The sequence below is a fragment of the Centropristis striata genome, chromosome 14 (assembly GCF_030273125.1).
Source record: "Centropristis striata isolate RG_2023a ecotype Rhode Island chromosome 14, C.striata_1.0, whole genome shotgun sequence".
NCBI classification, from domain to species: domain Eukaryota; kingdom Metazoa; phylum Chordata; class Actinopteri; order Perciformes; family Serranidae; genus Centropristis; species Centropristis striata.
This window is the reverse complement of record NC_081530.1, coordinates 2,676,066-2,689,996: the sequence shown is the minus strand read 5'-3', so window position 1 is coordinate 2,689,996 and position 13,931 is coordinate 2,676,066. Positions and strand designations below refer to the sequence as shown.

The window sequence follows — 13,931 nt, the reverse complement described above, 5'->3', positions numbered from 1 at the left end:
AACTTTATCTGCATTAAACTGGTGTATGTTCCCAGTCTGAAAACAGTATGTGCACTGTATTCAATGCTGTTGTTAAGAAGGCTGAGTCAGAGCTTTAGAAATGTACTTTGTTCTCTGCTGTTAGCTCGAAAATGGGTGACAAAGGCATTGTCATGTAACCAACGGTTAATGTAAGTGTGTGACGGTGTGTGTTTTTGGAGACTTTGGCGGCATCTTTGTCTGTTTGTGTGTGCTAGTTTCCAAGTGTACATTTATTTTGTGCAGCTGGTCTCAACCTTGGGGTCGGGACCCCAATTGGGGTCGCGAGATGATTTCTGGGGGTCGCCAAATCATTTTGGAAGTCAGCTCTGTCTCCACTGTGTTAATGTGTTTTTCGTCTTTTTGGTCACTTAATGTCTTTTTTTGGTCAATTTGTGGGTTGTTTTTTTTTGTCATTTTGTGTCTTTTCTGGTCATTTTGTGTCTTTTTTTGGTCACTTTGTTTCCTTTTTGGTCATTTTGTGTCTTTTTTTGGTATTTTTTTTCTTTTTGGGGTTATTTTGTGTATTTTTCTGTTCATTTTTGGTTATTTTGTGTCCTTTTTTGGTCATTTTGTGTCTTTTTTTGGTCATTTTGTTTCTTTTTTGGGTCATTTTGTGTCTTTTTTGGTCATTTTGTGGTCAATTTGTGTCTTTTTTGGTCATTTTGTTTCCTTTTTTAGGTCATTTTGTTTCTTTTTTGGGTGATCTGAATTGTGCGTGTGAGATTGTGTTCAGTGAGCGGGGGTCACGGACAACATGCATGTTAAATTGACGGTCGTGACTCAAAAAGGTTGAGTTGACTACTGGTGTAGTGAGTCAAAGTGTGTGTATGTGTGTGTTGTTATTATGCGCCTGGTAGGCCCTGACAGGTGATGGGCAGGTGTATAAAGGCCTGTGTGTGTTTCTGAAGTGGCTGCGATCTTGAGGAACTGGTTGGATGGGACAAGCCTGTCTGTCATCCAGCCAAGGTCACACTGTACTGACAGGAGGAAATGAATTACACATTGGGTTGGGTTTGACCCTGCCTTGGCTAAACATCACAAAGATTGACGATGGATGCTTCTGCCTAAGCCTGTCCTGCCCTAAACACTATTTATATAGTGTCAAAAATTAGTAATCTAATCTGACTCAATGTCTCGGCCTCACACCACATATTTGACTTGTGCTTTGATGTAAGGCAGTGTTTTGCAGTTTTAATTTCATAAAGGCAACAATTTTGCTTTTATGCACGGTGTTCACATCTGATATATATATACACTACCGGTCAAAAGTTTTAGAACACCCCAATTTTTCCATTTTTTATTGAAATTCAAGCAGTTCAAGTCAAATGAACAGCTTGAAAGGGTACAAAGGTAAGTGGTGAACTGCCAGAGGTAAATAAAAAAAGGTAAGCTTAACCAAAACTGAAAGATAATGTACATTTCAGAATTATACAAGTAGGCCTTTTTCAGGGAACAAGAAATGGGTTAACAACTTAACTCTATGGAGTCTTGGGCTATTTTGTCCATTTTTGAATTCTTTTCATGTCTTTGTAAGTCATTTTGTGTCTTTTGGTGTCTTTTTTTGGTCATTTTGTGTCTTTTTTTAGTCCTTTAGTTCAACATAAAATGTGATTTTGAATCTTTTTTTATTTTCAAAACACTATCATGCTCAATAAAGAATTTTAAATGTTGCAAATGTGCATTAATTTCAGAGTACACTGAGACATTAAACTGCATCATTTTCAATTAAATTCTGGAAAAGTTGGTGTGTTCTAAAACTTTTGACCAGTAGTGTATAAATATATTTCAATAGTATATAACTGAGGCTTTTTTCTACTTTTCGCGAAAACCTGGACTGCAAAATTATAAATTGCCTTTCACTGAAAAATGCAGAGTGTTATAAAGAGCAGATTGGTGTAAAGTGATTTTCACTCAGAATTGATGTTCCCACGCATCAAAAATGTGCTGATTCCAGCTGCGGCAGGACATTGCTAACCACAGTTGACAGTAAACAAGGTCCTCTGGTGACGACGACAGTCCAGAGTATGCTTTCACTAAAAGAATGTAAATAGAAAAATTGGGAAAACTGCTGGAGATTATAATGCAGAGGAGCCAGGGTCACCCCCAATCCATTCTGGCTGTTCTTGTAGTTTAAAAATATACAGAATAAAGTATATCCTATTTCTCCTGTCATGGCAATCTCACGAGCATTTTGAATCCAAAACGTCCCTTTTTATCCTACAGAAGTGGATTCTAGAGAGTTCCGAATAATTTTATATATATATATATTAAATTAACTCAGATATATATTATTCATAAAATGAATAGAAATAAAATATTTTTTGACATAGAGCATTTTCTCAGAATTATAGATAATTATGTCATTGATTAAAAGCAAGGCAAATACTTTTTACATTGAAACTTTTCTCAGAATCCTGACAAAATTATCTCATTAATAAAAAAAGAAAAAGAAAAATATATTTTTCACATTTAGACTGTACTGTACTGCGAGGGTCAAACACTATCCATGCTTTTTTTTCCATCTGAATATTTAAATAATGAACTTTTTTAATTTAAACATAAAACACTGAACATGAAAACTTTTCTCAGAATTCTGGGATGATTATCTCAAAAAAAAAAGAGTGGGTGTCCACTGATCGGAGGGTTGGTGGTTCGATCCCTGACCATGGCAGCCCTAATGTCGAAGTATCCTTGAGCAAGATACTGAACCCCAAACTGCTCCCAATGCTGCGTTCATCGGGGTGTGAAGGAATTCCCAATGCTGGCAGGTGGCACCGTTTAGGATAGCCTTTGCCACCAGTATGAATGTGTGTGTTAATGGCTGAATGTAATGTCTGTAGTGTGAAGCGCTTTGAGTGGTCGCAAAAGCGACTAAAAAAGCCCTATACACTGCAAAAAAAGAAAAGTTGGGTGAACTCAAAATTTCAAGGCAACAAACTAAGATAAAATTTTAAGTTGGACAATTAAACTAAATATTTTAAGTTTTGTTTTTGAGTTTGCTCAACTCTGAATTTCTCTGGCACGATTGTAATGCCGCTATGAAATGTCAGCTAATGTTGTGACCACAATTTTGAGTTAGCATTGATACGCTAATGGCTACTCTTGTAGCTGTAACAAGCAGCGCCGCTAGCATCAGTTAGCTGCTAGCATCAGTTAGCCGCTAGCATCAGTTAGTCGCAAGCATCAGTTAGCCGCTAGCATCAGTTAGCCGCTAGCTAACTAGCTAAATTTCACAACAAATAAAATAAGAGTTAGCAGAACTAACTGTCTTCCTTTGTTGTGCTAACTTACATTATTGCCCTAAATGTCAGTAATTTATTTTTCCAAGTTTTACCAAATTAAATCGCTGTTTTAGGCCAAAAAGTACAAGTTGGCTTTTTTGCAGGGTATAAGTGCAGGTCCATTTAACATTTCTTTAACATGTTCACATACAGTGGTTGCATCTTCAGTCAAAACATCCTTCCACTGGCATGAACCCTCCCCGAGCCTCTGACTGTCATTCTTACACAATACACTACAGACAGGTACAGCAAGATTAATGAATTTGCAAGAAAAACACAGTTCTATCAGCATCTCAGCAGATTGTGTTAACATTTTGCTCTATTTCCGAGCAAAGCTGATAACGCAGCTTAACAGAAGGACAGTGGGTCAGCTGGTCTCCTGTTTTGAGTGTATTGCAGCAGTGTGTGTTATCAGAGCAGTGCTTTCCCTGCTTGTTTTGGATGCTATCATCATGTTAGTGATGGAAGTCAGTGATTAACTCCTACAGATTGCAGGATAACAACCAAAGAAAGGAGAGCGAGTTTGAGTTGCTCTCAAAATACCATCATAATTTACCTTTATGTTTGTGTGCTAATTTTGTTTTCCCACTGGAAGTATGCTGTGTATGATGGCACCATGGTATGTGGAGGTGTGTGTGTTGTGTCTGTCCTCAAGGCTCAGATGTGTATCAGTATAGGGGTACCAATCCAATGCAGGCCACTGTTTGTCTGCACCATTCCCATCATGCCACACTGCAAAAAAAGCCAACTTGTATTTTTTGCCTAAAGCAGTGATTTAATTTGGTAAAACTTGGAAATATAAATTATTGACATTTAGGGCAATAATGTAAGTTAGCACAACAAAGGAAGCCAGTTGTCTGCTCAAAAACAAGTTGGTGAGTTGTTGTTACTTATATCTTTAAGTTGGGGTTCACAACAAGGGACAATAGTTCTGATAACTCTTATTTCTTTGTTGTGAAATGCGGGAAAGTGGTGAAATTTGGTCATTGGCGAAAGCTAGCGGCTAACTGATGCTAGCAACTAACTGATGCTAGCGGCTAACTGATGCTAGTGGCTAACTGATGCTAGCGTCTCTGCTTGTTACAGCTACAAGAGTAGCCATTAGCGTATCAATGCTAACTCAAAATTGTGGTCGCAACATTAGCTGACATTTTATAGCGCCGTTACAATCGTGCCAATTCAGCACATTGCAGAAGTTAGCAGAAGTAAGGATTAAAAGTTATTACAATGTAAATTTATAAGTTCAAAAATCTGAACTCAGAGTTGAGCAAACTCAAAAACAAAACTTAAAATATTTAGTTTAATTGTCCAACTTAAAATTTTATCAAAGTTTGTTGCCTTGAAATTTTGAGTTCACCCAACTTTTCTTTTTTTGCAGTGCATCTACATTATGAAAAACCATCATAACAAGTCCTTGCCTCATAGTTTGTCCTAAAATCTAATTTTCCTTGACACAAGTAACAAGTTTTTTCATTTTCCTTAAAGCAGTAGCCAGCTACTGAGATAATTGCACTTCCTTTTCCAGTGGTGTTTCACAGTATATTCTAGAATCTAATGTGAATAAGATGTGAAACAAGACAGATCACTCCACTAATGCCAAGAAAATTACGCTTGATTGAGTCTAGTTAATTACATTTGGCTGTAAGTGAAGCTATCGTGCAGAAACTAGACACTACACTCTGTTGCTTACATAAAGATATTTTTGCTTCTGTCGTTGTCAGGTCCAGAGGGAAGAAGCACAGTGTTATTCTACGGACCCAGCTGACCGTCCGTGTACACGCCTGCATCGGTGAGTGCTGCTTGACATGTTTATGCATGTGTTTAACATGACTTTCTCCCTGGACACACACACACACACACACACATGCCCCGTCAGACACATCAGCAAGCCTAAGAACACACTGTACTACACGCTTAGATGGCTGTCCAGGGGTTTACACGTGGTACGTGCTGGGGTCAGACCTGGGACCCCCCACTCTGAGGCAGGTTTCAATGGTATGTGAAATTTCTCCAAATTCAATGTGGTATTGTGATCATGTCAGTAACGGCATTAAACATGTATGATGGGAGCTTTTACACGGTTGGGAGAGAGAAAGGTGAATGGAAGCTTTTTATGTGTATTGGCTGTAAGTGTAAGCTCAGTTTCTTCCCTTCTGGGGCTGATGAAGTGTTCACAGTTTGATGCCCTTAACTTTTCCAGGTTTTTTAATGGTGAAGAAGAGGGGGGAGGGTGTGAAAGTTAGGCATTGAAAGTTAAAGATAGCAGCATAAAAGGGAAAATATGTTATGATAAGGTTAGGAGTGAAGAACTGACATGCAAGAGAGAGAAATGATAAGAGATGGAGCTGAGAGGGTGTTGTGTTTCCATCAACAAATTTCTATGCGCATTTTGATTCGCATGAGAAAAGCTTGATGGAAACACCAACATTGATAAAACTTTTGGAAACGTGCAGAAAAGTTTTTACGCTCGCTTGAGGTTGTTTTTTGTCTTTGTCAACAAATAGTTAATGCAATAAACGGGAGATGGAAACGCTTTATCCAAATAAGTTCTGATGTAACGAACATTTAACTCACATGACTGATCAGCTGTTTTTACGCTCTGCCACTTTTTCAGCCTCTTTTTGTTGTTGTTTTTTCTCTCTACTTCTTTTATTGTTTACTGACGGATTAGTAAGTAAACTACAGTAATACATTACACTGCCATCTTCTGACCAAAGTACGTTCATGCGGCTTTGTTTATTTGCTCTAAACTCTCTCTCAGTTGATGGAAGCGTCCCTTTTTCCCATTTTCTTTAATGCAACATTCCAAAATTTTGCTTGAAAATTTGTTTCAACTTTAATGGAAACTCGGCTCCTGTCAAGCAACCCAAAGCCAAAAAAATGATCAGCGATAGCTTATCAATACCTTTTATTGATGCTGGCATTTTTTTTTCTGGCACTTCTGTGTTGTAAAATCATGGACTCACATGTTTATGCTGCTGGAAACTTGCAACAGGGAGGTGAAGAGGGAGAAACAGTTGTCATGGCTTCGTTTCATGAACAGCAATGAAAACAGTGGTGCTAGCTTGAAGTATCTCTAAAATGATAATTTTAGGTCAATAAGGAAATCTCAAAAAACTGTTTAGGCCTACCTTTTTCCAGAAGAATCAGACTGATTTGCAAAATCAATAATTGCATTGGTATTTATAAAATTGTATAAATTGTCATCCCTATTCACACACTGCAAAAAAAGAAAAGTTGGGTGAACTCAAAATTTCAAGGCAACAAACTTCCATAAAATTTTAAGTTGGACAATTAAACTAAATATTTTAAGTTTTGTTTTTGAGCTTGCTCAACTCTGAATAAAAATAATTCAGATTTTACAATTACAATTTTACATTGTAATAACTTTTAATCCTTACTTCTGCTAACTTCTGCAATGTGCTGAATTGGCACGATTGTAACGCCGCTATGAAATGTCAGCTAATGTTGTGACCGCAATTTTGAGTTAGCATTGATATGCTAATGGCTACTCTTGTAGCTGTAACAAGCAGCGCCGCTAGCATCAGTTAGCTGCTAGCATCAGTTAGCCGCCAGCATCAGTTAGCCGCCAGCATCAGTTAGCCGCTAGCATCAGATAGCCGCTAGCATCAGTTAGCCGCCAGTATCAGTTAGCCGCTAGCATCAGTTAGCCGCTAGCTTTTGCTAATGACCGAATTTCACCCCTTTCCCGCATTTCACAACAAAGTTTTACCAACTTAAATCACTGTTTTTGGCAAAAAAATACAAGTTGTCTTTTTTTGCAGCATAGCTGTAGACTCTTAATAACTAGCAGCAGAACTGGCCACTTCTCATTTAAAATGATTCATAATTGACAGCTGCTGATTTCATTTTTTCAGCTATGAATGTATTTTTTTAACTACTGGTTTATAATTTAATGTACAGCAGGTTGGGTTATTTTGGTGTCAGCTTTCTCATTATTTTATCAGGAGTTGGCCAACAGCCCAGTCATATAATAAGCCATGTCTTCCTTTTTCTGTCTGCAACTCACTCTTCACCCCACATTTTGACTGAGCTCACCCCTTTCCTCTATGACTTGTCTGCATGGTCAACATTCTCCATGCCAGTGATAGCAGTGCTAATTCTGGATCCTAAAATCTGTTCCCCGGATTGGTTGAGAACGTGATGAGGTCAAAGGTCACTAGGAGAGGGACTCTTGGTGGTATGGAGAGAAAACGTGCACTGAAGAAAAAGCATAGAGTTTGTTAGTTTGATGTTGTATGTATCTTAAATCTGTGACTTTCTTCGCACAGATTTGCCACTTTAAATCTCGTAAACCTGCAACTTTTTTCTTATAGATTTGTCACTTTAATCTAGTAAATTTGCAACTTTTTTCTCGACCCCATTTTAAATTTATTCAGAGATTTAAAGTAGCAAATCTGCGTGGAAAAAAGTCACAGATTTATGAGAAAGAAGTGGGGAAAAAAGCAACTTTTCTCACAGATTCACCACTTTAAATCTCTTAAATCTGCGACTATTTTTCTTGTAGATTTGCCACTTTAATCTAGTAAATTTGCAACTTTTTTCTCGACCCCATTTTGATATCCACTGAAGTTACCAAATATAGTTCTTCGCCTGATAAAGGGTTAAGTGTGACATGGTTTAAGTTAAATCTTTCTCTCACACTTGCACATTTAACACACACACACCCACACTCGCGCACACCCACACACACACACACACACACACACACACACACAAACAAGCTTTTATGAGGGATCTTCCCATGGCTCATCAAAAAAAACAGAGCGCGGCTATATTTGTCTTGGCATAATTTGAAAAACAACTTACAAGAACAGAGCTTTTTGATCGAGAGAAGCCTGCATCATCGCCATATAAGATGCATTTCCTTTTGAAGGGGCATCAGTGAAACTTGAATTTTTTGCCCCGTGCCAAGGCCTGATGATAGAGTCTGCTCTCTATATTACCCACAATCCAGATTTCATCCAGCATGGCACAGATGCTGCGCAGCAACCAGATCCTGACTGGAGCTGATACTCTATCGTAGCACTGTAATTCTGCTGCATTAGACGTATAATCAGATAGCGTGAGGAAGTCGGAGCGATCCATTCACTTTAGAAATCTACTGACCATTTCCCACCCCCTCTCAGAGTCCGTTCAGATATCCACTCATCTGCCAGTTTAACGCTCTCTAATCCTCCGGGGCCTTGACCTTCAAATCGCCTGAGCAGTGGTCAGCATACTACCCACTAAATGAAAAGTCTGTCACAATCAAGGATACAAATTGCTTGTGGAGTCAAGTAACTGTGACTCACAATTAGTTGGTCAATATAGTAGAAGCTCATGTCATGGTTTTAAATCGAAAACATGGATTTCTGATCATGCCAGATGCATAGTAATTATTTCATTTATGTGATTGAAAATCAGGAAATAATCAATTCCTTAGAGATTTTCCTAATCTTGCTGGTGTTCATCAGCTTTTAGGTTTGATTGACACGGATCAGGATTTGATTGTATTAAGGTCAAATGATAGGGAGATCTTAGGGTTCGTAACCTTCTTCGGTGGTTCATTGATCTTCTTTCAGATTGAAAAGAAATGAGTAAAACTGTGAGAAACACAGCTCCTCTCCTTGGTATTTCTTGGCATGGCTGCTGACGGAAAGATCAAATTACATTCAGGCTTGCCAATTTGGGATTAAGGATGCTCTGTGATGCGTATATGTGTGAGTGAGGGTGTGATAGTGTGTGTGAGTTAATGAGTTCTTCTGTTGTATATGAAAAGGAGAACACACTGGCATGGTCAGCAAAGTGGGGACATTGTCTGCTGGTGTAAGCACTCTGCAGGCACTGTGTCTGCACTAGAAAGGCCTTCGTGGCTCTGTAACCATGCAGCTCCTCTCAGTACTCACTGCATTGCCCCCAGCGGGAGGTTGGGGTTAATTTAACAGGAATTTCTCTTTTTTTTATGCAGGGCAGGTGTCCTGAGTGTCCTCAGCTTAAGGCTGAACAGGGTTTGGCCTGAGCCTGATCATTTTGTCTGTCATTCATTCTTTTGTCGCTTACCCAGAAATAAGAAATCAATATAACCGCAGTGCTTTTATTTTGAAAAAAATAGCAAACATTCGCATTAGCACTAGAGCTAACAAGCACTTTTACTATAGTTAAGAAGACAACAAATATAGCCACTAATATATATGACAGAAGAAAATAAACTTTAACAAACCTTGTTTCCTGTCAGCCAGCCACTATAGAAGCATTTTTCATACTTTATATCAACTTTATATGAATTACTACGCACTTGTTATTATTTACCGTTCGTTTTTTCATTTAACCGTTTCACCTGTTATTTCCTGTCACTACCTTTCAAAATTAAAGCACCTGTTTCACACTGGGCGGCACCATTTCAAAATAAAAGCACCACAACATTGTAAAACACCTAGAAAATGTACAAACATGAAAAACAAGCAATATAATACAAAAACACCAATGGGAACCTTGCTAAAGGTCATTTACAGGTGTGTTTAAAATAAATGGAATAGTGATATAGTGATTGGAGTATTTACTACTTTTTACTTGATTTACTCCACATTAACAGTCTCATCATAACATGTGTTCCTATCAGTAGCAGCTCAAAATCAGATAATTAACTGTATTTTATAAAGCGATTACATTAATTGTGAGCAGAATTTAGTTCAGAGTTTTGGTCATGTGGCCCCTTGGGAAATTTAATTGCCCACCCCTGCTCTATATCTACTCATCTGCCCTGTTGCCTATATTTTCACCTCTTCTCTCAGCTGATCCTGTGGTCTGCAGTCCCCTCAGAGTGCCAATCAGACGCCCTTGTTTCAGGGTTAATTTTAGCGTTCTCTGTCGCAGTAGCTGACGGGTGGAGAGAGGTGGTTCATGGTGGGGGTGAAGTGAAGGTGTTATCTTTAGAACGTGTTGACAGCACAGAAACATGCGAGGAAGGCAGCACGGTGCTGGAGCTCCCAATGTGAGAGGAAGCAAAAGGTGCAAAAGGAAGCGTTGATTGAGGAAGATGGAGGATAATTGGAAGAAATTATGTTGCTGGGTAGTATAAGGAATGACCTAAACTACATCTCTTGTTGTGCAACTTATTGGTGCAATGTTTCTCCTTGTAAACAATGCACCGAGCAAGAATCTTAGGTCGCTTTCACAATCCAAGTCTGTTTGGTTCATCCGAATCAGAGTGAAATTGATACACTTGGTTTAGTTAGTATTTAGTCTGGTTTGCTTTCAAAGTGCAGAAATGTAAGTGGACCAATTGAAAAAAAATGTTTTGAAGAGGCGTGTACGAAGGTGGAAGGCTGGAAATCTACTTGCACTATTTTCTCTTATTGGTTGAAATATTGCCGGTGAAAAATATAAAAAAAGCAACGTGGAACCAAGCGCAAACCAACTAGATTTGATTATAACGGACCATTATGATCAAACTAATTTGGAAAGAAAGACTCAGAACGAGCTCCTGTTGAGGCTCCGTTTACTTGTCAGTAATGTGTTGATCCTGTATAATCAGAGAAGGCAAACCTTGACCTTGGCAAATATTATGTTATTTTGAGCTATATGTTAATAATTCTCCAATGAAAAAGCTTAGCTTTAGCTCAGTGGTAGCTTACATCATTCAGTATTTTACGTTTTCCTTTATTCATATTTTATTAAAATCCCTTTTTGTGCCACTACTGTTCTAATGCACAACATGGGTGAAAAATGGCACATATCCATTTTTTAGCTAAGTAGTTCGCTAAGCTAACTACTTAGTTAACTTCTTTGCTAAGTAGTTAGCTTAGCAAGCTACTTAGCCAAGTAGTTAGCCATGTAATATTCTAAAACTGTAAAATTCTGTGGTGCTGTGCGGACTACAAAGTCAGGTGATAACTCTCTGTGGGAACTGTTGTACATGCAAAAAAATATTGTTAATATAAATAAATAGTGATTGTAGCCACTTTAAGTATTATATGTAGCGATATTTTCTACACATACTATAGAAAAAGATTTATACAGATGAATAAATTCAATGGCCAATTAAGAAAAAGCACTAAAGATTAATGATGAAGCCACATATGAATCCACACTGGCTGAGTATAAACTGTAATTTTCTCATTTGTAGGCTGTGAAACTGCACATTATTTCCTGAATCCCAAAGCTCTTGTTTCCCATGGAGCCTCATTTCCCAGCCTCCCCTGGAGTGAAAGGACATGCAGTAATTAAATACAGTTTAAGTGATCAAATGTAGAGAGGGTATGCTATCTGACAGGTAAAGCTCCCTGTAATGAGTTGTACAGCAGGTGAAACAAAAGAGCCGTAGTGCAGAACAAAAGACCTCGCATGTGTTTTGGAGCCTGTTCAATCCCTTGGCACTTACCTCTGGAATTTAGCCCTTTTTAAAAAAAATTTGGCTCCTATACTGTTGGATTTCTGCGCCCCAATTATCCGTCTCTAATCACCCCCCACAGAATTGTAAAAGAGAGGTGGGGGCCGGAGGTAGAAGTGGAGTGAAGGTTGACTTGCTTTGATTTTCTCTGGTTGGGCTGTTACATAACAAATTAGCATCTTATCCAAAACAGAGTTGAAGATTGTCTGTCTTTTCTTGATGTTTTGGATGCTGCCTTGATTGGATAAAAAAGTAATTATAGGCCACTATAGAAAAACAGAGGTTTGTAGTACCTGTACTTCTACACTGTGAAGAGATATTTTGAAGATTTGATGACATCAGTAGCCGTGTTTCCATTAACAAAAGTTTGATGGAGAAAAAAAAACTGTGGAAAATGCGAGATTTAACACTTGAGGTGGTTTTTGTCCTTTTTGAAAAATAGTTAATGTGTTACAGGGCAGATGGAAATAATTTTTGCGAATAAATTCTGACGTAGCGAACATTTAACTCACATGACTGATCAGCTGTTTGCTTAATTGAATCTAATTTCTGAAGACATATTTTCTCTCACGGGTGGCCAAAGATGTCGGATTAGCAACATATTTTTATTATTTTTTCTGTCTTGCTCAATCTCTTCTTCTTCAGATGACAGATTGATGACAGCAATACGTTACACTGCCATCTTCTGACCAAAGTACGTTTATGCAGCTTTGTTTATTTGCTCCAAACCAGTTGATGAAAGCGTCACTAACTTGCATTTTCTTTAATGCAACATTTAAAAATTTTGCTTCAAAATTCTATTTTGACAACTGCACTAAGTTAATGGGTGAGCTGGCCAAACACAAAGCACTCAATACTCTGTTCAGCAGGTTTTATTAGCTCATTCGTGTTCCATACACCGCACAATCCCGAATGGCTCTTTTACAGTACAACAAAGTCCCGTACACCGCTTGACTTATATCTGTTGTATTTCCCAACATTGATTCTTCAGTTCCCCTCTCTCATGGCGTTGTATTGTATTGTATTGTATCCTTTGGATCCCCATTAGTCTTCATAGAGATGAAGACTATTCTTCCTGGGGTCCACATTAAATCAAACAATTATTACACAATTACATCATTACAGCATTTATACAGACAATAACATGAAGTCATTCATCCTAACATGATTATAATGTATATTAACATGATTATAATATGTATTAAGTAGTACAAGACATTATATGAAGAGTTACATGATTATAGAAGAGTATACGAGGTAAGCATACATTTTACCATGATGTTCAATGCAGATGTACATACTTGAGTTCAACTTAACATGATTTCATATTTTCATAGAAGACTATTGCAGCATAAGATTATGACGAAACACTGTGTTATCAGAGTTAAGTTCACAGAATGAGTTCCCACAATGCCGTGCGTCTTGAATATCAAGTAGGTCGCCGCCTACTTCATGTCCCACCATGCAGGAAACACCAAATTTCCTTCACAATGGAAACACGGTTAATGAGAGTCACACAAATCTCTGTAAATATGAGCTTGCAGACATTGTTTTTCAAGCGATGGTGGGTGCAGTGCCAGTGACAGCAGTCAGGCCTTAAGATGCTGCAGAAAGAGAAGGCTACAGCTGGTTCTAACAGTGATTTACAGTGTTGCCGTCCCCCGCTGTGGGAGATAAGGCCTGGTAATGGCATGGTGTGACAGGGAGATAATGCCTGGTAATGGGTAAGCTGGTAGGGGGCAGTGGTATACGACATCTGTGGCTGTGCGGCTGTAAAACTCCAGACACATTATATGGTTTTGCTGACACGCTGCACTTTAATATCTGTGCTTACCTTAGCCAGCATGCTCTAACTACTTTTCAATCTGGCATCATTTCCCCTTTATCCTGTATTAATCTTCTTTGCTCTACATTCGTCTCTCTTTCTCCAACACTTCTGTCGTTTAACCCCTAAAACCTCTTTCTTTTTTCGGCCTGCCCGCTCTGATCTCTAAATCTATATTTACTCTGCTCCGCTTCTTGACTCTTTGTTCTTATAAACACCTGTGGCTTTGGCTCAAGGAGTTGTGCCTTATGATCTCTCTGTGCACACGTGTTTGAGTCAACAAGGATATTTTTCTCCTCCTATGAATTGTTTGCATGCTCCATGACAAGTTTAGACCTGTCACTCAATCGGTTTTATCTGTGCATAGGCGTGATATCTTCCGTGCAAATGTGTGTTTGTGTGTCTGTATTTT

General features: G+C 38.4%; 1 protein-coding gene across 1 annotated transcript in view; it reads left to right on the top strand.

Moving 5' to 3' along the window:
- The window catches only part of fhod3a (formin homology 2 domain containing 3a), a 96,599-nt gene that overhangs the window by 13,430 nt on the left and 69,238 nt on the right, over positions 1-13,931 (top strand). The window contains exon 3 of the mRNA XM_059349607.1: positions 5,024-5,091. Coding sequence (XP_059205590.1) covers positions 5,024-5,091 — 68 coding nt within the window. The remainder of the gene's footprint in view (positions 1-5,023; positions 5,092-13,931) is intronic.